This window comes from Pelophylax lessonae (genome assembly GCF_965119305.1).
Source record: "Pelophylax lessonae genome assembly, chromosome: 2".
NCBI lineage: Eukaryota > Metazoa > Chordata > Amphibia > Anura > Ranidae > Pelophylax > Pelophylax lessonae.
Genome location: NC_138769.1, coordinates 629,004,526 through 629,029,996, shown reverse-complemented (window position 1 = coordinate 629,029,996; position 25,471 = coordinate 629,004,526). Strand labels below are relative to the sequence as shown.

The window sequence follows — 25,471 nt, the reverse complement described above, 5'->3', positions numbered from 1 at the left end:
CCTTCCTTTAAAAAAAAAAAAAAATCTAAGATTGTCAGTATAGCCCCATTGTCAGGGTCTCCTTTGTTCTTGCACCAGAAAACAAACTTTTTCCTCACTTTTTTATAGACGGCTCTAGTCACAGGTTTCCTGCTGGCTAAGATGGTGTCAATTACCCTGTTAAGACAGACCTTTGTTTTGTAACCTCATCCTTTCAGGAATCAGGCCAAATATTTTCAGCTTCCTGACCTTGTGGCTCAGGTGGTTGACTAGCCCTTGTGACAGGAGGTTTGGCATGTCTGGAGGTGTTAGATGAGGCTGAAATATGGTCCCCTCAGGCTAAAGCCTGCATGGGACCTTGGTGCTAGTTGCAGCTTCTTTCTAGCTCCTCCCTAAGCTCTGCAAGAAAGATATGCTCTTTTGTAGATTTGCATCTAGTTTGTCTGCGGATTCACAAATATTAGCTAGTCTGTATATGGCCCAAACCCTATGACTTGCTGTCTGTCTTCGGTATTTTAGGACTTCTGCCATTAGCTTTGAGAAGATCCTGGGTGCTGACAAGATGCCAACCAGCAGAGCTGTGTATATAAAAAAAAAAAAAAAAAAAAAATGTGGAGTGGTAGCTGGGTCCTGCGCCGCAAATCTTTGGCATTTTAGATTGGAGTTTGTTTTTTTTTCCTATCGGTATAGATGTGCATCCTGCAAATCCACTGGGGGTGTGAAGACTCCCAGGTACGTGGTTGGAGGGCGAAAGGAAAACGCTGTTGAGTAGCCTACTACTACCATACCAAGGAAAAAGAAAAAAAAAAAAAAAAAAAAAAAAACACCTTTTTCAATGATTTTTTTTCACTAGTGAGAAAAAAAAAAAAAAAAAAAAAAAAAACACCCACCATCTGCCCAGGGACCATCGTTTTTTGTAACAGAAGGCTTGAGGATAAACTCTCCCTTGCTTTTTTTGGTACCAATGTATCAAAACTCCTGGACTGACGAAAGGGTGTTTTCCTCTGGCTCTTTTTGGTTTGAGGAAGCCTTGTTTTTGGCTGTGGTTCTGTCCAATACTGTTTCCAAGTCAGGTCTGAACAGTAGATTGCCCGTGAAGAGAATGCTACATAATTTTTAGAAGTGAGATCCCCTCCCCATGACTTCAGCCACAGGCCTCTGGTCCTGGCCGATATAATTACGGATTTTGCTGACACCTCCACCAGGAAAACTACCACTCTAGTTTGAGTGGGTATGGTTTACCAGTTCCTCCTTTGGGGGGTATCACCTAGCAGCTCTTGCAACCGTATCAGTCAGACTAATAAGGTCCGGACGTTGCAGGTGGAAATTATGGTTGGGTTTAGATTCGCAGCTGTAGCTTCCCAAACTCTTCTCAGAAGTTCTTCTATCTTTTTATCCATGGGATCACTGAGTGCCAGTCAAACTAAACCAGCCTTGTCTAAAACTCTGGCAAGGGAAGCATCTACCTTAGAGAAGGGCATTAAGTATCCTTCTCTGTGAACAGATAACTGCATTTAAGCGCAGCTGGGGTCAAGAGCTTCTTTTCCGGTTCTTCCCAGCTCTGATACCCAGTGTATCTGCTATAGCTCAGTAAATTATCAGTGTCCTCCAAGGGGGAAGAGTGTACCGCCTCTGATGCTGGAACCTCATCATCATGAGTCTAAACATAGCCACCTTCAGATGCTGATTCCGAGTCATGTACATTAGATTCCTGCTCCGCTTGGTCCACCTCATCCCCGCGGCATGAGGGAATTGGTGTCTTGCTGGTAGATGGGAGTGCTGGCCTGAGTGGAGCTCCCAGTTTTTCTATGCGAAGAGGACCAAGCGTGCTTTTATTTCCTTTTAAAAGAAAAAAGCGTATCCCCAAGGAACCCCTATGATTACTTGGCCACCATTTTATTGATGCATTTCTGGCAGAGGGAGGAAACCTGAGACCTCCCTCAAGAGGCGCATGCCTTGTTACTGGTGTTTGCATTTTTCTCTTCTAGGGTCTTTGTCTGTAAATAGGCACAAAAGACCCAGTGAGGCAGGCAGTTGCCATATACAACCATGAAAAACCGTTTGTTGGTGCGGTAAAGAGGAGGGAACTAAAGAGTGCTCTGGCTTACCTTGGAGCTGTCCTGACCAGCAGGATCTGCATTGGGGGGGGTGAAATCCGACATGGTCAGTCTCAGAAGGACCGCAGCATAGGTACCTTTAACTGCTTCCTGCCCAGCCCCACCTGCCCCCATGTAGGTTGGTGGGCAGACCTGCATTGCAGTCTCCTGATATCCTTGGGTCCGCTTCCTTGTAGAAATTAGGCATTTGTCTTCGGCTTGTTTATAGTTTAATGTTGCGAGTTTTTTTTCAAAACTCACGCCATGACAAGTGGCCTCAGCGGACATCCCCCCACTCCAGCTTCCCCATGATGGCTGCTGACCAGAAGCGCATCACCAGAAGTGACGTGGAGTTCCGGTACCAACACCATCTTGCTCCTCCAACAGCAAGGATGCTGCCCAGGTAACTAGCTCGCAGTCGGCCCATACAGGTGTCTGCAGTGCGAGAGGACCAGGGGGTGCCGCATTGCAGGAGACAACGCCCCCCCACACACACACACGTCGGCTGGAAGGGTAGTTGTGGCTAGCCTTGATGATCTGCTGGCTCCAGGTACAGCCTGGGGAGGGGGGGGGGAGAGAGAGATACCATTGGCATGCTGACACTGCCCAAGGCTCACTGAGCTGGATGGGAGGCTGGTCAGGGAGCCTCCTGCAATTAGCACAGAGACTGAAAAGAAGAAAAAAAAAAAACTCCTGTCCTCCAAGGTGGAGGTGGGGCTAAGCTGAGCTGGATCTATGGATGAGCACAGGCTAGCTCAGGAGAGTACCTGCACGTGTACACCCCCCCCCCCCCTATAGCAAGCAGCTTCCTATGATGGCCTGGGGAGGTTTGAGTGCAACACCACCGCACAGAGCAGGTAAGTATAACACGCTATTTTAGGGGGAAAAAAAATTAGGCTTTTACAACTGCTTTAAAAAAGGAACTTCACAGCCCTTTTCTTCAGTCCTCTTACCTTTTTCACTTGGGTAGCCAGGGGGCAGTAGAAAAATCTGATAACCTAACAGGCAATGCGCAGCCACTGCAAAAACAAGAACCGTTGCATTCAGCAGCCGACCACACCCTATTCAAGGTGCAGCGCAACATCTCAGTGGTTTAGCTTTTTGGGATACAAAACAGTGAGGAAGAGAGATCACTTTTTGGAGGATTGGCAAGGGTTACTGCACATCTAAACCAGTCCAGAAACCATATCTACAGTGCCTTGAAAAAGTATTCATACCCCTTAATGTTCCACATTGTCATGTTACAACCAGAAACGTAAATATATTTTACTGGGATTTTTTTGTGCTAGATCAAACACAAAGAAGAAACATAATTGTGAAGTGGAAGGAAAATAAATGGTTTAACATTTTTTACAAATATCTTGCAAGTCGGTGTGCATTTGTATTCAGAAAAGCTTTATTTCTCTAAATATATAATTGCTAGGGACACCATGTACTCAAGGTGTTAAACTTGCTTCAATCTCTTTAAACATAGAATGACCAGCTGCTACATGTGCTAAACTTCAGCTTTCAGTAATTTAGAGAAATTGAGAATTTGTGTTGGCTAATCAGATCTCTAACAGCTCAGAGGAGCAGCCCAAACAGTCAAGAGCCTCTACAGATTTTTGCAATATGCCAGTACAAGCCCAGTTAATAGCAATAAAACACACAAGCAGTGTCTTGAGAAAACTGTTTTAATAGCAGTACTTTATGCCATGAACTCATATGGAATTGGCTCAAGGAGCTCAGGTTCCTTTCCAAATGTTCGGACAAAGTGAGCTTCACTTGGCGCGGCTGGCTGCAAAGAAAAAAACACAAGCCATTACTATTCTGCATTAGAACACCGATATTAAGAAATGACCATACAAGTGCTCTCAGAACCGGTGAAATGATAGACTCACATTTACTGCAACAGTAAATAGTATGGAGAAAGGTCATCACTGAGCATTCTACAAAGCAAAGTACAAAATGGACAGTGTCCTCACCTGACGTTTTAGCTCCACCCAGGTGCCCTTCTCCTTAGCTTCAATTTTCTTCCTCTCGTTCTCCTTCACACGCTGCAGGAAACTGTCTCTACTTTTTGAGTGGCGGATGTGTTCTACACGGACATTAATTCTTTTGGCAAGAATCTTACCCCTGAAAGAAAAGGCATTTATGTAACAGTTGATGGCTTCACTGCAAATACTTGTCCAAAAGTTACAGCTATCAGGACACCCACAAAAAGGTACATTTCTCAACTAACATTTGATCAGATTCAGTCACTGATCTCAAGGCCAATAATCTTAACCAAGAAAAAAATGCCAGGTCTTATCATTCAGGATCAAATAATCAGAAACTGGTATATGGTATGCCTTTAGGCCCCATTCACATCTAGCAATTTGGGATACCAGGTGGATTTTCTGAGATTATGCAATGCTGGCAAAAATACAGCACATCTATTCGTGCACCGATAATTTTTAATGCTACCAGAAAATGGTGCGGCTTTGCCATGATTGCTGTGAAAATTTCAAAATTGCTGCAAACCACATTGCGAAGCTTGACACCCAAAAAAGGAGCAGGAACTTTTCGGCTACAAGCTTCAGGTGAATGAAGCCTATGCGACGTGGCTACACTCACCAGCGATTATGGCCAGTGCGAAATGAAGCAGCAGTCCCTCCTGCGGCTTTCAGCGGCCAAGGGCAACTGTGGTTCTGCTCACTTTGACAGTTCACTTGCTACCGCACCCATTGCGGCTCTCAACAGCCAGCGATTACCGCAGGTGTAGATAGCCACAAATGGGTGCAGCCACCAGTGACCTGTCATAGTAAATGACCCCTACCTGCTTAAAGCTGCAAGAGGAACTGCAATTACAATTCGCACTGGCCCTAATCTCTGGTGTAAGTGTAACTACAGCACATAAGCTACATTCACACAAAGCTTGCTGCCAAAAAAAAAAAAAGAGCTCTTGATCCTTTTTGGGCGACAGGCTTTGTACAGGGGGGTGTGCAGTGATTGTCGTGCAATAAATACCACAAACACGGCAAAACTATCCTTGTTTCTGTATTTTATGTGCAGCCAAGGAGCATTCCTATTCCTCTACTTCCAGTGTGGCCCGGAAAGTCAATCATTTGGACACACCTGTTTTAGAACTTATGATGCAAACAATCTCGGGAAAAAATTGCACAGACTTTATTTTTGAAATCATTACGCTTTAATCTGCTGCAATTCTAAACGCAACTGTTGTCTCCTCTGACAGGACACAAGCCAAACATGAAGAACTGACTTGGGTTTTAAGAGGATGTGTCATATAGCCCTCTTGAATGACCAAAATAGACACAGATCTAAAATGGTAAAGTGAAGGGGCTCTGTATGGACAAGATTACAAACTGTTACCTACTTGACTTGTTTGTTCACAATTATTCCAACAGCATGCTGTGTGACATTGTAGATCCGGCCAGTCTTGCCATGGTAGCACTTGTGTGGCATACCTTTCTGGATTGTGCCTGTACCCTGTAAGTAATGAAACTGGGTCAGCCAACTGCAATGCAATGAGAATAATTTAAAACCATATGAAGTCAGCATTGCCTGTTCCAGCAACATTGAATTTTTTTTTTTTTTTGGGGTTCCCTAGTTTGAACAGGCAACACAACTTTCCAGTATATGAGAACAAGGGATCTGCTATGACAAAATAAGCCTCCAAAACAGCTCAGCCAAATGTTCAGATTTTACTACAAAGTTCTGAACAGCCAGCAATACCCCAGTTTTTTAATTTTAATACAAAATGATTGCTCTCAGAACCGGTGAAATGTTAAGCTCACATTTACTAAGAAAGTAAATCGTTTGGAGAAGGATCATCACAGAGCAATTTAAACTTGCTGCCTTTCAAAAGTGACAATGCATACAATTGACAGATTTTATAGTGCCCAAGCAAACCAGCAAGACGATGTTAACCAGAAATTATATTTGCTTTCTGCTGCTTTTTCTACTATGCACACAGGCCTAAGCCCAAATGACAGTTGTGTGGGATCAGACTTAATGCAGTATTAAACCCAAAAATGTAATATTCAGCTTACCAAATAAATTAGATATGGTGGCTGTATTCATTTGTTTTTTTCAACTGATCTAGCCAGTAACATCACCCATTATTAGGATGCCTCCACTCCCAGATTAAGGAGCAACAGAGACATCTTTGGACAGAAGAAATGTCAGTCTGGGGGGGGGGGGGGGGGGAGGGTAACATTCGATGCATTAACAGATTTAAATACAACTGCAGCAAAACTACAGAACACTTTCCAGCAAGTACAGCAGTTTGTTCCTCTTTCGATAAAGGTCTCAAAAAAAAAAAATCTGATCACTAAGCACCACTAAGTGTAAATGGTTTGTCTCAAACCTCTAACTGCTACATTTGTAGGTCAGCTTGTGCTTTTGATAAAGCAGACCTAAGGCAGTAGTAAAACATTGTTTGTTGGGCATTGCACCCACTCCTCTCCAGCTGCTCATTTTCTACTGCTTTAAAGTTATGTGGAACAAGGTATCTGGCAATACTGTATGTTTTGTATTACTCCGTCTTGTTCAATGAACTTTTTTTATCCCCATGTTTGTTTCCCAAACTTATCTTAAAGAAAGTTAAAAAAAAAAAAAAAAAAAAAAAAAAAAAAACATTGCTTGTCGACTTGTACCTACAGGCAAGCTTACCTGTAGGTACAAGGAATATCACATTTACTATTCCTACAGACAGTGACGTCAACAGCGCACATGCACTATGCTCTTAAAGAAAAAAACAGTTTGCCATCCCTTCAGAGTGCCAGGTTGTGATCGTGGCTCACATGCGCAAGTGTGGAAGTGACGTGATCACAGCTCAGCCAAACGGCTGGAGCCTGCAAACCCAGAAGGAAGACCAGGTGAAGATGGAAGCCCTGTCAGTGACGAGTGCGTCGCTGGAGGGCTTCGTTTTAAGGAAAGTCATAATGGGCACATTAGGACATTAACTTGCTGGGGGATTTTTTTTTTACCGCTTTATTGATCAGATCATCTGCTGAAAAATAAAGGAAAAAACCCACTTGCGGACCCTGGCCTTTTCTGACTGTTTAGAGATGCCATCAAAATATGGTGTAAAATAGTGAAAGCAAAATGTTCAATAATTGACTAAAGAGGAAAGGTTTCCTCATTTTATCTGTTAGACTAAAAAGTCCCAACCTAAAAGGTGGCAGAAATAATTGCAAAAAGTACAAATTGCCACATAAAACATGTAGCAGGTAACTACAGTAAAAATGAGCAACCTTTTATAGTGCATTATCTTTAGCAATTAAGACTTTGCACGGTAAAACTGTTCCATAGCATATAAAAAAATACATTGTCTGCTTTAAATTTCAGAATCTTTGTATTCAACTAGGTGAGCTTATGAAATCAGTAGTAGACCTTTCCCAAACTGCTTTTAAACCAAAAAAAAAAAAATGATACCTTGATGTCCACAATATCACCCTTCTTGTAGATGCGCATATAGGTTGACAGTGGCACCGGACCTAGAAAATAAATGGATGTCATTAACAGAGAACTATCCCTCACTTTATACAAGCCTTCCTCTAGCTCAACACCAATATTTAAACAATCTTTGACATGCCAACTGTTTTTTGCATACATCTTGGAGTTAAAATACAGGCTCTAAAGAAAGCAATAAAGGGCTCATCTTTGCCCACAACAGCAAAAGAAAAAAAAAAAAAAATCTAGCATATTGGCCTGTCCTTCCTGAAGCTGTATGCAATGTTTGACCAATCTAAAAGCTCAACCCAAGTTTAAATAATAAAAAAAAAAAAAAAAAAAAAATGGTAGCATACGACAGGAGTTCAGCCTACAGAAATGGCAGGCTGTTCATTATCCACAGCAATAAGATTTCCCTTTTCTTTGGGCTGGAAACTGATAGGGGCCCTTTACGCATGTCCAGTTTCCTGATTTTAAATTTTAGCTAGAAATCCCACTTGTAACTATGTAGCTAGTTCACTTGTATTTGTTACAGCCTAGCATGACTTTTTTAAACTGACACATAAATCACACATTTAAAATGCTCCAAAGCATGTGCAGTAATGCAAAGACATGCATGGGTATGATGAAAGGACCCAAAAAAGAAAAATGTGATTTTTGATTTACCGTAAAATCCATTTTTCTGATGTTTGACGGACACAGCTCCTTATCTTCCTGACCACTGGGTTATACTGCCCCTACAGGAGTAGGACACTAGGCAGGAAAAGGCTTGACTATGCCTATTGGGCAGTCCCAGGGAGTATACACCTACTCTCCTCTATAGGGATTCACTTTTGTTACAAGCAGTGTCAAAAGAAAGCAAACTCCACAGAGGGGTGGGTGCTATGTCTGCAAATGATCAGAGAAATGGATTTTACGGTAAATAAAAGTCCCATTTTCTCTATCGTTCATTGACAGGACACAGCTTCTTATTTTCTTGACCATTACGAAATCCCCAAGGTAGTTAACATGAGGGGTGGGAACAGCAAGAAAAAAAAAAAAAAAACAAACTCAGACTAAACCGTGGCCAACCAGGTAACAAGGAGCTCAACCATAAACTGGAGCACACCTGAGAAAAAACAAACAATACACCCTCAAAGAGGACCAGGTGCTCTGAACCGCAGCCTGTAAAAACCTTGTGGCCAAAAGAAGCATCCGCAGATGCCAACACATCCACTTTATAAAACTTTGTGAAAGTGTGCACAGATGACCAGGTGGATGCCTTGCAAACCTGCAACACTGACGCTTGATCACGGAAGGCCCAGGAGGCACCAAGTGGCCAAGTAGAGTGCACCTTAACAGGGAAAGGAGGAACCTGACCCCTGATTGAATAGGCCTGAATCACTGTCCCGAGTCATCTGGATATGGTCGCAGCAAAAAAAGTGGCCAACCTTTGAGGTCCATCCATGACGACAAATAGTTAGTCTGAGTCCCTAAAAGACTCCGTAGATGCCACATACACCCCGATTGCCCGATCCACATCCAGGTAATGCAAGGCATTCCTTAGGATGTTTAGGTCTGGAACATAAGGAAGGCAACACAAGGTATTCATTCAAAAGGAAATCAGAGATAACCTTTGGAAGAAACAGACAGGGACGAAGAACCACCTAATCTCTGAACGACCGGGTAAGGTGAATGACAAGACAAACCCACGAGCCCCAACATCCTGCACGCAGAAGTAATAGTCACCAAAAGGCCACCTTCTGGTACAACCCAAGCAGGGGAACCTCACGAATATTTTGGAAGGGAGGTTTCATTAGAACGGACAACACCAAATTGAAGTCCCGCGCCAGCAATGGAGACCGCACCGGAGGAGCCAACTGTCGAACCCCCTGGATAAAGGTACGCACCAAGGAATCTGTGGCCAATGGATGTTAAAGAAAACCACCAAGGTTGAAACCTGGCCCTTGATGGTACTTAAGGCCAGGCGCTGCTCAACCCCCCCCGTTGGAGGAAAGCAAAGATCCGAGCCACTGAAAAGGAGCAAGGGATAACCCAAAGACACACACCACGCAATTTACGTCTTCCAAGTACGATGGTAGATCTTCCTAGGAGGTAGATTTTCTAGCCATTCAGTGTAGGAATCATCGATTCAGACAAACCTATCCTTCAGCACCTGGCTGTTATAGCCAGCGACTAAAGCAAGATGGGGACAGCAGATCTTCCCTGAGAGAAGTCTTGGTCGCCATACCAGATTGGCATACCAAGACCGGCGAGTCCAGTCTGGAGCCACTAGAATAACCGGAATCCCTTCTGCCCTAATCTTGCACAGGAGGGTCCAATATGTCCACCTTGGGAGTACCCCACCAGAGGCAACTAATGAAACCTCCGGATGAAGTGACCATTTCCCTGGTCCAGCACCTGTCAACTGAGGTAATCTGTTTGCCAAATTTTCCACCCCTGGAATGTGTACAGTGAAATTGTTCTACCCCTTAGAACACCGACTATTTCCCGAACTGCCAGGACACTTATGCTCCCTTGGTGAATGACAGTGCCACGGCCGTGGCACTATCTGATTGAATTTGTACCAGACACCCCTGAAAGCGAATTGTCCAATGATCCAGACAAAGTGATCGCTCGGAGTTCCAGTACATTGATCGGCAGTCTGTACTCTTCCCCTAAGCGCAATCTGTGCTGATAATGCCTCCCCAGGCTGGCATCCGTGGTGACAACCATCCACTACAGGAGGAAAAAAAAAAAAAAAAAAAGTTTTCAATGTGGAGGTGCCAGAGAATGAAGCCACCAAAAATCAGGGACCCTCCCATACCCCGGCTCAACCTGATCAGATTGTCTAGAGACTTCTTGTCCTTTCACCAGAATCTTTTGACAGAGATCTTGTGTGGAACTAACATACTAATAATGCGCCTCGCCCACGGCAAAGTGGAGGAAGCGTTGGTGACAGACACATATTGTGAAGGTAGGTGTCCTTCAGACAGAAGTGAGAAAATCCCCGAGGTAGGGATGCCACTAACATGTGAATGGACTCCATTCAGAACTTCTGTACCAAAGCAGTTTATTGCCTTTAGGTCCAAAACTGGACGTACCTTGCCTTCCTTCGAACTGTAAAGAGGGATGAGTAAAACCCCTAAAAACGTTCCGAAATCAGAATTTGCTTTTTCAGGTGGGGCGTTCAGCGGTGGTAAAACTTCAGCTCAACTGCCTGCTTGTACCGCCCCACATACCTGCGTTAATGAGCCCCTAAAGGTCTTCTTTATAAGTATGGTCTAAGATCTGGACATTACTCTCTAGGAGTCCACACACTGCCTGACACCCTTTTCATCCCAGATGACTTCTCTTCCAACTGTTCAGCAGCTCAGTACATTATCTGCAGTCATTTAGGGTGGCCATGGAATAGACTCCTTTTTATTTCATTCCTACTATGACTACCTTAAAATTACTGCAGATAAGGTACTGAGCTGTTGAGCAGTTGGAAGAGAAAAGTTATCTGGGATGGAAAGGGTGTCAGGCAGACAGTGATGTGAATGGTCAGATCTGACACTGGAGGCTACAGGATGTGAGCAAAGAGCAAAACAAAAACAGGAGAAAGTGAAGGGGGGGGGGGGGGGGGGAATTGGTGCGATTGTCTAATTTTACTGGGAAGATGTAGAGACTTGCAGTACATGGAGAGGGGGGGGGGGGGGGGAGTAGAACTGGACGTGACACTGAGCGCCATGTACGGGACGTCAGGAGTTCCAGTGAGTGTGCTAGCGGCGGCCCAGGTGCCAGGACGCGGTTTCTGGTTGCCATAGGGTTTGTCGGGCCCTGGTCAAGTAAGGAGCTGGGTCCATCAATTAACGAAAGAGAAATGCCATTAAGAGAAACTCATTACCTTAAAAACAGGTACTACTAGAGCTACATGATTCTGGATAAAATGAGAATCACAATATTTTTGCTTAGAAAAGTTTACGATACCTTCACGATTCTCAACGCAACTTTTTTTTTTTTTAATTCATTAAAGTTTTTTTCCCCAAAGGGGAAAAAAAAAAAAAAAAAAAACTGTTTAAAAGACTTCTGCGCAAATACATTGTGACAAAAGATTGCAACAATCTTCATTTTATTCTCTAGGGTCTCTGCTAAATATATGTTTGGGGGGTTCCAAGTAATTTTCCAGCAAAAAAATACTAATTTTAACTTTTTGCAACAAGTGTTAGAAAAAGGCTTAGTCTTTAAGAGGTTAAACTGCCCTCACTTACAGATGGAAGTTCATTCCTTTGATCTAAAGGAACAAAATTATACATCGTAAAACATTGTGTTTATAGTCATCTAGCAGCCTTAATGGTGATAAACATTTACCATAGGCTTTTTTTGACAGCTGTGAGCAGAGAAATCAAGGACATGCCTTTTTAAGATTGTTGGGGGGGGGGGGGGGGTTATTACCAAAAAACAGTTTGGGAAAACCACATAAATCCAGTTATGTAGGCAAGCTAACAATCTAAATTTGAGCCCGTCAAAGAAAAAAAAAAGTGCCTGTTCATCAATACAGTTTTTGCACCTTAATATACACCACATGTTCATGGGGGGAAGAACTGAATCCCCCTCTTAGAGCACCCCAAGGCCACACATGTAATACATTTTTTTTTTTCAATTTCAGGTACTTATATAGCGCTGTCAATTTACGCAGCGCTTTACATATACATTACACATTCACATCAGTCCCTGCCCTCAAGGAGCTTACAATCTAAGGTTCCTAACTCACATACACAGTAGGGCCAATTTTTTTTTTTTATACAGGATCCAATTAACCTACCAGCATGTCTTTGGAGTGTGGGAGGAAACCGGAGTACCCGGAGGAAACCCACGCAGGCACAGGGAGAACATGCAAACTCCAGGCAGGTAGTGTTGTGGTTGGGATTCAAACCAGCGACCCTCTTGGTGCTAGGTGAAAATGCTAACCACTACACCACTGTGCCGCCCATCTTTAAGAAATGCATAGCAGTGTGCTGAGCTGCAGGTTTGTTTACGCTGTATACATGTTGGGGTGCAACTGAAAGTGGATAGGAATTTGAATACACTTAACACAAAGGTGTGTGACTGGGCTCTAACATGTGGTAGCTGCATTACTTACCATGCTTGCGGAAGGGTCTAGAGAACATATAACGGGTTCCTCGCCTTTTGCCTCTTGTGTTCGTCATTTTTCACTAACAATTGCCCCTACTGTAGGAAAGAAAAAAAAAAACTATTAAAAAGTTTATAAACAGTAAAGGAAAACTGTTAAAGGTAAGGTGAACTAAGAAGTGCAGATGCAACTAGGACAGCAATTAAAACAGTCAGAAGTTAAAATTCTCTAGTAAAATTTGGATTTTTTGGACCACTGGAAAAAAAAACTCCCATAACCTCTGGTTGTGACAAGAAAGGGAAAACCATTCAATAGTGACACAGATGAGGGAAAAAATAAAATAGACAAAAGTTTCCAGCACAAATTCCATAGAAGTTTTGTTTACTGGATAGGTGATTGGGAGAGACTGAGAAAATGGGATACTGCAATTAACAACTACCGTATATACACAAGAATAAGCCAAGTTTTTCAGCACATTTTTTGTGTGCTGAAAACATCCCCTCGGCTTATACTCGAGTAATAAAAAAAAAAAAAAAAAAGTCCCGCCCGGCCCGATGTACTCCTGAGGCGCCTTAGATTTTATAAATGACGCCGCCCACGCACCCCCGCCACTGGGGAAAGGCCGTACACGTTCGGCTATTCCCGGGAATAGCCGAACGTATATAAACTTTCCCGAGAGGCGGGCGGCGCATGCGCAATGACATGTTGGCGCCATTTTTAAATCAAAGGCACCTCAGGAACAGGTGAAACTCCTCCACAGCCGCACTACCTGCCATTATGCAGGGCTGCAGGCATACTACAAGAGATGCAGTGCTGCAGGCATGGTTCTGTACAATGTCTGCAGCCCTGCATTCTCCTGTACAATGCCCGCAGCCCCTGTGTTGGGTCTTGTGGTGGTCCAGTAGCTGCTGCATTTCCCACCCTAGCCTTATACTCGAGTCAATCTTTTTTCTAATTTTTTTGTAGTAAAATTAGGGGCCTCAGCTTATAATCGAGTATATACAGTATGTATAGATCTATGTCTCAAGCATGTTTAAATTAACTTAATGCTTGCTGACCATTCACCTATGCTGGAAAATGGTTTCAAGCATCAACTAATCTCAATAAATTTGTTTTGTACTTTCCTCGTGCTAGTTTATGATCATGTCCTCAAGTTGATTTCGGTTTTATATAGAAAATATGGTCCCCCTAAACCTTACTCTCCTCCTTTAAATGCATTAATCTTGTCCTATCCAGCTTCTTAGACTGATCATATTAACTTCCTGCAGTCTATCCTGACATGTTTAACCCTCAAACCTTTCCTCATTTTTGTTGCCCATCTCTGGATACTCCTTCAGTAAGTGAGGAATTCAGAAATAAAGCTCTATATATTGGAATCTGGACCTCCTTTGGCAATCTCTATAGTGATTAACCAACACTCTATAGAGGAATCGGGATGCCCTCAATTCCCATATATAAAGCTGGGGGATAGCCTGGCTTGCAGCTCAATGGGGGTACAAAAAGCAGCAGTTGGAGGACATCTGAGCTAATCTCGGTCACTGTTACAAGCATTCCTGGTGGAAACAACATGTGGCCAACAATTGACAGACAGCCCACGGTTTTCATCAGAAAGTCCATCTCGAGCATTGCTGTGCAGCTGACAATGGAACAAGTGCATGTACAAAACAAAGGCGGCAATAATTTACTATACACAGGAGGTAGCTGCAGCACCAGAGGTTTTTCACCCTAATGCATCAAGGTGAAAAACCTTACGGCTTTACAACTCCTTTAAGGAAGTTCTGAGGGCAAATGAGGATCCAGCCAGGTACTGGCAAGGTGTACCTAATAGTGGCCAGTGAGTGTATACATAAAGTGTCAGCCCTATAGAAATACATTTTTATTTCAACAGTTGAATCCGGCTCTGGAAAGCAGTAAATAAACAGCAAATAGAGCAGATCATCTAATGCAGGGATATGCAAGCTGTGGCCCTCCAGCTGTTGCAAAACTACAAGTCCCATCATGCCTCTGAGTCATGCTTATAGCTGTCAGAGTCTTACTATGCCTCATGGGACTTGTAGTTCTGCAAGGGCTGTAGTTTACATATCCTTGATCTAATACACAGGTGGCAAACACAAGGCCCGCGGGCTGAATCCGGCCCTCCAGGCCATTTCATGTGGCCCTCGCACCTCTCCAACAGCTGCAGGAGAGCTCGAGCCCCTGTACTTTTTGCTTTCCAGCAATGCCTGCAGCTTCTTCCCAGCAGCTGCACAAGATTAGGGTGGTTCACTGTGAAGTAAAGGAGGGTGAGGGACTCAACTTCTGATGGTGAAGACCCACATCTTAAGGGTAGGGGAATGCTCTGGACATCTAGTCTTACAGATACAACCGGCCCTTTTGAGGGCAATCATAATGCTGATGCGGCCCACGATTAAATTTAATTTTGACACCCCTGATCTAATACATGGATACTCTCATCCGACTTTCTAATGTGTTATCAGGCTTTAGACTAGGTTTACATTGATGCGATGCAGGAACCCTGCAAATCCACTGTGGGATCCAGCATGGCACCCAACTCGCAGGCAGTTCACACTCCCGTATGCAAACCGCAGGTAGTGTCAATACAAAGTTAATGACACCCCCCAGATCATTTCACATATCACAGCACAAACTGTCAATTTGGATCCCATGCGATCCGATCCTGGTGCGGACCAAAAAAGGGATCTTACAGGAGTTTGGTCGGAATGCAAAGCAAATTAAAGCATGCAATCTATATGGGTGAATTCCCATCACACAGACATTGCATGAGATATGCAGAGCAGTGCGAATCACATGCGATGTCTTGACATCCCTACAGTGTGAACCGACCCCTTGTGTGGGGGATGGGGACATCGCTCCCTAGGACTAGCAATGATGTCCCAGTGAGACCTGAACAGTGTGTCCTCCTCTGGTGGAAGAAGAAGAGGTGTAGGAAAGGCTGGTGGATGGGGAGGCCCAGTATGGAGAATTGGGAAGACTGGCTGTATACAGTACATAGCCATGCCCACCCTCCCGCCAGGCATAGGACAGAGGCCCCATACACGGGGTCAGGCACAGACCTCCGCCGTGTACACAGCCCGGCCTATATACACATATTCCATGTCACACACTCAGTCCCAGGCCTCCTCACACCAGGCCACACTATACAAACGTCCATAGACGACTCTCCGAGCTCACCACACTACCCACACCGCTACCTTCCCGTCCGCTGTGCTCTCCTCCTCACACCGCGGCCCCTCTCCCCGAGCTCCCCCCACACAAGCAGCACAATCCCCTCACACACCGGGAGCTCGAGATCTCATGCGGCTACCTGCAAGATGGCGGGTCCGGCGGAAAGAGAGAGCTCAGGCCCCGCCTCTCACACGTGACCTCTCTGCGGATGCCCGCCCAACTGCCTGAACGGGTTACTCACCACAGCCGACAAATATGGCAGCACAGAACAGGTATATTTACAGCAACGTGTTAGTGAGATGATAGGAATAAAGGTCTCGTCTAAATAGACAGACTTTCTTTTTTTTTTTTTTTTAGCAGGCACATATTAGGACAACTACTCAGAGCCTGAGGGAGGGTGTCTTTCCTAGTACGTAGTATACGTCTGACGCTAGGATATGACGTCACCTGTTGGGGCTGACATAAGATTTGATTATTTGTAGAAATAATCTGTGTTCTTTTTTTCTCTCCATAAACCTTTAAAGAGGAAGTAAACCCTCCTCAGGAAGTTGTACCTATAGGTAAGCCTATGATAAGGCTTACTTATAGGTACTGTAAATATCTCCTAAACATGTACGGTTTAGGAGATATTTACCTTTAATGCAGCCAGTGACGTCACTGGCGCATGCGCTCTGAAGGAACGGCTGATCGTGCCGTTCCTTCAGAGCCCCGTGCCGTAACCGTCGGCTCCCGCGCACGTGCGCGGGAGTGACGTCACCGCGGCTCCGGCCAATCAGATGGCCGGATCCCGGCGACATGTCCAGAGGTGGGCGGACGGCACGGCGGGGGCTCGTTCTAAGGTAAGTATTTCATATGTCTTTCTCTTGCAGGTTGTAAAAAAAAAAAAAAATTTTAAACGAGTTTACAACCTCTTTAAGTGATATTAAACCCAAAAGCAAAATACTTATTCTATTGCAGCTTACCCATTCTTAGATGTGCTGTCTGCATTTGTTTCCTTTTTTTTTAGGCTCCTTTTACATAGGATTGCAACCTCATCTCTTTAAACCAGGACACATATTAGTTACACAGGTTCTGAGGCTAAAATAATGCAAATAGGGCACCAAGTGAGTTGAATTATCACCTTAATCAGCCACAGAACCTGTGTAATTAATGTGTGTCCTGGTGTAACCACATAAAGGAGAGTTCCACAGATTTCCACCCCCCCCCCCTCGAAAAATTAAAAGTCAGCAGCTACCAGAGATGTATAGTAACTAAGTAGAACTACTTCACTACTGTACTTAAAGCAGAGTTCCACCCTGGTAATACTTTTTTTTAATAAAAATGCCCCCGGGACAGTCAGGGCTAGTGCATTCCACAATGGATAGCCTCTGATCTGTCCCGGGTTGCACTTACCTTTTAGAAGAAATACTTACCTTGAAAAAGTATTGTCCAGCGCTGCCATCTCAGGTGTGGGCAGCTTGAAGTCAGCGCGATCCTCTTCTGTCTTCTTTGGTCCCACGATGCACTGCCCGGCCCCGCCGTCACTTCCAGTGCCGCAGCATCATCCCTGCACAGCATGCCCAGAAGCTGTTTAGCAAGGTATGACGGCGCCTGCATCGGAACTGACGTCGGGGCCGGTGCAGGCGCATTGATTCCTGGGAGCGATGACGTTCAGCTCCCAGGAATCATTGCAAGCCAGGAAGTGACGAAGGGGAGGAAGAGGAAGTAAGGTAAGTATATTTTCTTCTAAACCAGGTAAGTAAAAAAAAAAAAAAATTGCAATTATCCATTTGTTTTTCAGGTGACCCCGGCAAGAAGATGGAGGTAAGTTTTATTTTAGGGTGGAACTCCGCTTTAAGTACCGAAAGGCGGTATCTGTACTTTCCTAGAGTAGAATTTCTTTCTCCTACTTCCACTTTTACTTCACTACATTTTTTCGATGATTTCAATACTTCTACTCCGATATTTTTTTTTTTTGTGCTGCATAGTTACTCGTTACTATTATAAAAATTACCACTGCCAGAACAGTAGATGGGAGGTTTCATGAAGCTCAAAACACGTGTATTATCAGCGCATACGAAAATAAAAGCTACTGTATGTATAAATAAAAGCTGCATTTGAAATAATAAAAAACAATATGATGTTCAAACTTTTGACTTCTTTCTTTAATAACTACATAACACAGTACTTGTACTTTTACTTTCAGTACTTGAGTAGCAAAATTTTTTAAAAAAACTACTTGCAATACTTAAGTACAAAAAATGTTGAATACTTTAGTACTTCTACTCAAGTCACTTTTTGATCGAGCACTTCCACTTCTACTCAAGTCACTTTTTGATCGAGCACTTGTACTTTTACTCAAGTATGGGTTTCGAGTACTTTATACAACTCTGGCAGCTACACATACTGTACATATACTGTATCTGCTGACTTTTAAGATTAGGACACTTACCTGTCCTGGAGTCCAGCGATGTCGGCACCGCAGCCAATGTTTCCATCGGCTCTCGGGTGCTGCCGACGCCATTGCCAGTAAGGGAGCCCAGCAGTGAAGCCTTGCGGCTTCATGGGCGGGTCCCTACTGCACATGCACAAAGCGTGCTGCGCATTCGGATTGGCTCGGGCGGCGGGGGAAGGAGGAGGGGGCCAAACCTACTAGGGACAGTGCTGCGGCGCCATCTCCCGGAAGTGGGGAAGGGTACCTATCAAAAACAGGTACCCGTTCTCCCCTCTGAAAGGTGCCAAATGTGGCACCTGAGGGGGGGGAGGAAACAAATGAGCGGAAGTTCCACTTTTGGGTGGAACTCAGCTTTAAGGACCAAGCCTATTTCTGACACTTGTTATTTACAAGTTAAAATCAGTATTGCTAGGACCACATCCAAGGCATGAAAGGCAATTTCCTTCACATGTTTTGGCCTGGGACACAGGGAAGGCAACAAGATGTCTTCATTCAAATTAAATTCAGAGACAACCATTGGAAGGAATGACAGACAGGGGCCAAGAACCACCTTATCCCTGTGAATCACCAGGTAAGGTGAAGATAACGCCGCCAGTTCCAACACCCTGTGCGCAGAAGTGATAGCCACTAAAAAGGCCACCTTCTGGGACAATGTAAGCAGGGGAATCTCCTAAATATTTTTAAAAGGAGGCTGAAGGCAGCAAATTAAGATCTCAAGGCAGCAACAGAGCCCGCACTGGAGGAACCAAATCTTGGACACCCTGAAGAAAGGTACTCACCAGGGAGTGAAGAAGACCACCAAAGCCGACACCTAGCCCTTTATGGTACTTTTTGCCCAATTTCTGTTGAACCCCCCGTTGAAGGAAGATTAAGATCCGAGCCACCGAGAAGGAGCAAGGATAAACCCCAAGAGACTGACACCACGCAATGTAGGTATTCCACGTACGATGGTAAATCTTCCTAGAAGTGGATTTCCTAGCTTTCAACAGGGTAGGAATCACTGACTCAGATAAACCTCTATCCTTTAGCACCTGGCGTTAAACAGCCAAGCCGTCATAGCCAGCGAATGTAAAGCAGGATGGAAGATCATTCCTTGGGACAGAAGATCCTCCCTGAGAGGAAGCTTCCAAGGAACGTCGGCGAGCAGCCGCACCAGATCAGCTTACCAAGCCCGGACTGGCCTCGGCGAGTTCCACGAGGCCAGAATCCCTTCTGCCTTGATCCTGCAAAGAGGTCTGGGCAGAAACTTGAGAGGAGGGGGAAGGTGTAAATCAGCCGATACTGAACCCACAGAGCCACCAGCGTGTTTGTGGCGTCTGCGAGAGGATCCCTAATGATTATGAAGCTGTATCTGTCAATAACATCAGAGAAATGGATTTTACGGTTAATCAAAAATCCAATTTTTTTAATGAAAATTACTTAGAACCCTCAAACATTATATATTATATTTTTAGCATAGACCCTAGAGAATAAAATGGAGATCTGTACAATACTTTATGTCACACTTTAATTGCGCAGCAGTCTTACAAACGCACTTTATTTTAAACAAAAAACACTTTTTTGAATTAAAAAATAAGAAAACAGTAAAGTCTGCCCAATTTTTTTCTATAATGTGAAAGATGTTATGCCGAGTAAAGAGATACCCAACACGTCATGCTTCAAAATTGCGCACGCTTGTGGAATAGTGACAAACATTGGTACCTAAAAATATCCATAGGCAACGCCTATCTTAAGAGCAAGACTAGGCATGCTCAGAGACGAAAGAACACATACAAAACAATCCAACACATGACATCACTTCTGAAGTAGAATTCTGTCGTATGGGAAAATTCGTATAAAAATAACCTCTTCACTTTCCACATCAGACTAGCATGCAACAAAAAACGGACGACAGATCGTTCGATAATCTGATCGTACGTACAGGGCTTTAGTCTGTTGTTTTTCAAAAGGACAAACTGTCCTGCATATGTAGCAGTTACAGGGTTGAAACAAACTATTTAAAGCAAAATCCAGCCCATTGGTTAAAAAAGTTACATTCCCGTCATCAAATGGCTGGAGTCATAATTAATCACATGTGCAGCACCATGGCAGTTACAGATCAAACAGAGGCCAAGAGTGTAGGCAGTTTCAAATATGTTGGTTTTAGCAGGTTAGCAGCTGGCCCAGGCTGGGGAGGAAAGGGTTAAGCGTTGCAAGCTCTGTTCCTGGGCTTTTTGGTCCGAGCCAGCCCACCTGTGCTATAAAAAAGGGGGCCGGCTAAGGTCCAGTGTTTTGGTTGATTGGTTCGGTTCCCATTCACAGCTGAAGGTACTGGGACTGCTGCACCTTGCAGTCCGCATGGAGAATGCCAAGATGGACTCTCACCTCATGAAGGTATGCCTGGGCAGCCACACTACAGTAGTTAGTTTAGGGAGAAGGACGTTGTTCATATTGAACTGTTATGCTGCAACCTGTTCAGGAAAGTTACATTACCGTCCTAAGCCTGGAAGTTATTGAAAGGGGTGCATGTTGGTTCTGGCGCATCTAAAGAACTAGGGTCTATATAGCACAACGGGGTATGAAGTAACACTACTACAAAGGGTTAACTCGGCAAGACAAGAAGAAGAGTGTAGTTGCTAAGAATAACCAAGCACAAGTTCAAGACACAAAGCAACCATTCGTTAGGCGTGGTACCTGGTAAGGTGACCGGTCTTCCGGTAGCGAATGGGTCGATATCTTGGCTCCCTCCTTAGTGGTCGGTAATCAAGAGCACCTGAACCAAACCTGCATTATGGAGATCTTAGGTCACAGGGGTACGGAAGTGAAGGAGTTAATAAATGCACACATGAGGTCTGCACTAGGTGCTCGGCGGGACCCTATTCTGTTACTGGGAGTGAGGTAACAAAGGTACGCTGGATTGGTGGAGAGGGCACAGGCTCAGCACATCCCTCCTGCCTTAACGTAAAATTTCTCACACGACTGCAGTCTATGCTTAGTCCTGGGCATTGACGATCCCATTCCATGCAAAAGGTACCCCTGCATGCAGGGTGAGTAGGCCCCGCCCACAAGATGGCAGCTTCCTTGCCTGAAAAGGATAGGAAAGTTTAGTTCCGCATTAACACTGGCAGGTGAGCTTACAGTGGTCAGCTTATATTTATTTATGTAAAACTTTTATCTCAAAAGGAAACAGAAAACTGTTGCTGTAACTGCTTATAAAGTGCTGCTAAAGTTTGGCTTCAATGTTCAAGTATAACTTAAAGTAGAACTATAGGCAAAACTTTTTTTTTTTTTTTTTTCATTTTGAATAGAGCAAGGGAGGGTTATAACTCCTGTAATTTTTTTTTTTTTTTTTTTGCCATCTGTGTCCCATTGTGGAGATTTAATTCCACTTCCTGTCCCGTAGCCAAACAGGAAGTGAGAAGAAATCCCAGCAAATTAAGGGAATTCCTTGGGGACCCCCAGGTCAATAGAACTAGTGTCCCCATTGAAAGATTTACCATCTATTACTTTTCTGGGGACAGCCTAAAATTTGGGATTTTATTTTAATTTCACTTTTAATGATAATGGTAAACAGGACAAATAAAGAGGGTGAATCTTCTTAACAGGGGCACAGACAGCAAAAAAAAAAAAAAAAACTGACAAGTGTTCTAATCTCTTTCCCCTCTATCCAAAACTAAAAAAAATGTTTTGCCTTTAGTTATACTGTACTTTAAGTATAACTAAAGGCAAAACTTTTTTTATTAGTTTTGGATAAAGGGGACAGAAATTGTAGCACCTGTTGGTTTTTTTATTGCTGTCTGTGCCCCCGTTAAGGAGATTCACCCCTTCTATTTGTCCTGTTTACCACAGGACAAAAGTAAGAGTAAAAGAAAATCCCATATTTTGGGTTGTCCCCAGAAAAGTAATAGAGGGGGAAATATTTAATTGGGGACACTAGTTCTGGTGACCTGGGGGTCCTCAAGAGATTCTTTTAATTTGCAGAGATTTCCTCTCTCTTTGTTTGGATACGAGACAGTAAGTGAAAGTAAATCTCCCTAATGGGAGAAAGATCGCAAAACACGGCGGACCTTCAGAGCTCCTTGCCGGGCCTTGCCAGAAAGTGAAACTCCCGCGTGCATGCGCAGGAGTGACGTTATCGCGGCTCCGGCCACTCACAGCGCCGGAGCCGCCGAAACCGGAAAATAAAGATGGTCTAGGGCTAGGCTATAAGAAGATTGCCAATACTCTGAAACTGAGCTGCAGCACGGTGGCCGAGACCATACAGCGGTTTGGCAGGACAGGTTCCACTCAGAACAGGCTTTGCCATGGTCGACCAAAGAAGTTGAGTGCACGTGCTCAGCTTCATATCCAGAGTTTGTCTTTGGGAAATAGACGTATGAGTGCTGCCAGTATTGCTGCAGAGGTTGAAGGGGTGGGGGGTCAGCCTGTCAGTGCTCAGACCATACACTGCACACTGCATTAAATTGGTCTGCATGGCTGTCGTCCCAGAAGGAAGCCTCTTCTAAAGATGATGCACAAGAAAGCCCGCATACAGTTTGCTGAAGACAAGCAGACTAAGGACATGGATTACTGGAACCATGTCCTGTGGTCTGATGAGACCAAGATAAACTTATTTGGTTCAGATGGTGTCAAGTGTGTGTGGCGGCAACCAGGTGAGGAGTACAAAGAGAAGTGTGTCTTGTCTACATTCAAGCCTGGTGGTGGGAGTGTCAGGGTCTGAGGCTCCATGAGTGCTACTGGCACTTGGGAGCTACAGTTCATTGAGGGAACCATGAATGCCAACATGTACTGTGACATACTGAAGCAGAGCATGATTCCCTCCCTTCGGAGACTGGGGCGCAGGGCAGTATTCCAACATGATAATGATCCCAAACACACCTCCAAGATGACCACTGTCTTGCTAAAGAAGCTGAGGGTAAAGGTGATGGACTGGCCAAGCATTTCTCCAGGCCTAAATCCTTTTGAGCATCTGTGGGGAATCCCCAACCGATGGTGGAGGAGCTCAAGGTCTCTAACATCCACCAGCTCTGTGATGTTGACATGGAGGAGTGGAAGAGGACTTCAGTGGCACACAATATATTGACACTTTGGGCCCAATTTGGACATTTCCACTTAGGGGTGTACTCACTTTTGCTGCCAGCACTTTAGACATTAATGGCTGTGTGTTGAGTTATTTTGAGGGGACAGCAAACTTACACTGTTATACAAGCTGTACACTCACTACTTTACATTGTAGCAAAGTGTCATTTCTTCAGTGTTGTCACATGAAAAGATATAATAAAATATTTACAAAAATGTGAAGGGTGTACTCACTTTTGTGAGATACTGTATATTGTATATTGCTGCTGTGTCCTTGTTAAAAAGAAGCTCCGATCTCCCCAGAAAAATTAAAAGTCAGCAGCTACAAATACTGTAGCTGCTGACTTTTGATATAAAGACACTTACCTGTCCAGGGATCCCACGATGTCCTCATCCGAGTCAATACTTCAATCAGCTTTGCGTGCGGGCGCCGGCATCCCAAGTAAGGGAAACCGGAATTGAGGGCTAGTTCACACCACCTGCGTTCCAGTGCTTTTTTTCTGCATTGAAAATGCATAGAACGTATGGTTTCCAATGGCATAGTTCACACCATGCTTTCAGTTCCAGAAAAAAAAGTAGAACATACTGCATTTTTCCTGCACTGAACTTCACTGGAACGCGGTAAAACACATATAAAACGCACCGGACCCACCTACATGCATCAAAAACACAGCGGACCCCAGTAAAAAACAAGGAAAAAAGAAAATAAAAGCATCTGGAACACATCAAAAACACACATGCAGAGACGCAGGCAAACAGATCTGGAGGATGTTATTGTGGTGTGAACTAGTTGCAGCTTCACAGCCAGTTTTCACACTGCGCATGCACAAGCCGCGCTACACTTTGTGAATGGTCCTGCAATCGGGAGCTGCGGGGAAATGGGGGGCTATACTTCCACTCAGATTGCCTGGAAGTGGGTACTTGTCAAAACCAGGTACCTGCTCCCCCCCCCCCCATAAAAAGTGGAAATAATTAAAGAGGGGAAGAGGGGGTGAGGATGCAAAGAAGCGGAACGTCCCCCTTTGGGTGAAGCTCCGCTTTAAGGGCTATTTAAAAGGGCGCTGAGACCCGTCCTCATTGCCGATTTCGCTGCATCTGTATTCACCTCGCAGCTGCATGCGGGCAGCCCATAGAAGTGGATGCAGACACAGCGGCTGCATGGGCACAGCCACATGTAGGCAAGAGTGGGGGCACCGATCCAATAGCAGACCCTTTGCGTTCAGATCCATGCATCTGCTGAATCCGCCGTGTCTGTATACACTTCTATGGGCTGCCTGGAATCAGCTGTGACATGGATGGAGACGCAGAAAAATGAGGCTCAGCACCCATCTGCATGAACCCTTAAAGGGATGTTTCCTCATTTCTTATGTCATTGTGGTGTTTGGCAGCAGGAAGTGGGGTAACCCCTAGTAAATGGGGACACAGTTCCTTACTCTTCCCATCCTGTCTAAATCTGAAAAACTCATAAAAGTTTTATTTGCCCTTGGAATGAAGACATGGGGTAATAGGTGTCTGTCTGAGGGAAAAGTTTTATTTGCCCTAGGAATGAAGACATGGGGTAATAGGTGTCTGTCTGAGGGAAAAGTTTTATTTGCCCTTGGAATGAAGACATGGGGTAATAGGTGTCTGTCTGAGGGAAAAGTTTATTTGCCCATGGAATGAAGACATGGGGTAATAGGTGTCTGTCTGAGGGAAAAGTTTTATTTGCACTTAGAATGAAGACATGGGGTAATAGGTGTCTGTCTGAGGGAAAAGTTTTATTTGCCCTTGGAATGAAGACATGTGGTAATAGGTGTCTGTCTGAGGGAAAAGTTTTATTTGCCCTTGGAATGAAGACATGGGGTAATAGGTGTCTGTCTGAGGGAAAAGTTTTATTTGCCCTTGGAATGAAGACATGGGGTAATAGGTGTCTGTCTGAGGGAAAAGTTTTATTTGCCCTTGGAATGAAGACATGGGGTAATAGGTGTCTGTCTGATGGAAAAGTTTTATTTGCACTTAGAATGAAGACATGGGGTAATAGGTGTCTGTCTGAGGGAAAAGATTTATTTGCCCTTGGAATGAAGACATGGGGTAATAGGTGTCTGTCTGAGGGAAAAGATTTATTTGCCCTTGGAATGAAGACATGGGGTAATAGGTGTCTGTCTGAGGGAAAAGATTTATTTGCCCTTGGAATGAAGACATGGGGTA

The 25,471-nt window shown here is 44.3% G+C and overlaps 1 protein-coding gene across 1 annotated transcript; it reads right to left on the bottom strand.

Annotated features, from left to right (window-relative positions):
* Positions 1-3,724: 3,724 nt before the first annotated feature.
* On the bottom strand, positions 3,725-15,964 carry RPL21 (ribosomal protein L21). The gene is made up of 6 exons (XM_082245504.1): positions 15,932-15,964; positions 12,616-12,702; positions 7,494-7,555; positions 5,431-5,543; positions 4,040-4,190; positions 3,725-3,852 (listed from the first exon to the last, which is right to left on the bottom strand). Exons 2-6 carry the CDS (start codon positions 12,680-12,682, stop codon positions 3,763-3,765), a joined length of 483 nt encoding a protein of 160 aa, XP_082101630.1. The 5' UTR covers positions 12,683-12,702; positions 15,932-15,964; the 3' UTR covers positions 3,725-3,762.
* Positions 15,965-25,471: the final 9,507 nt, after the last annotated feature.

Bases quoted from the DNA above. Each gene is read 5' to 3' on its own strand.
- RPL21 (XM_082245504.1), bottom strand. From the start codon at position 12,682: ATGACGAACACAAGAGGCAAAAGGCGAGGAACCCGTTATATGTTCTCT. The intron at 7,556-12,615 runs GTAAGTAATGCA...TTTATTTTCTAG, and splicing joins TAGACCCTTCCGCAAGCATG to GTCCGGTGCCACTGTCAACC. The intron at 3,853-4,039 runs GTGAGGACACTG...TTTTCTTTGCAG, and splicing joins GGGTGGAGCTAAAACGTCAG to CCAGCCGCGCCAAGTGAAGC.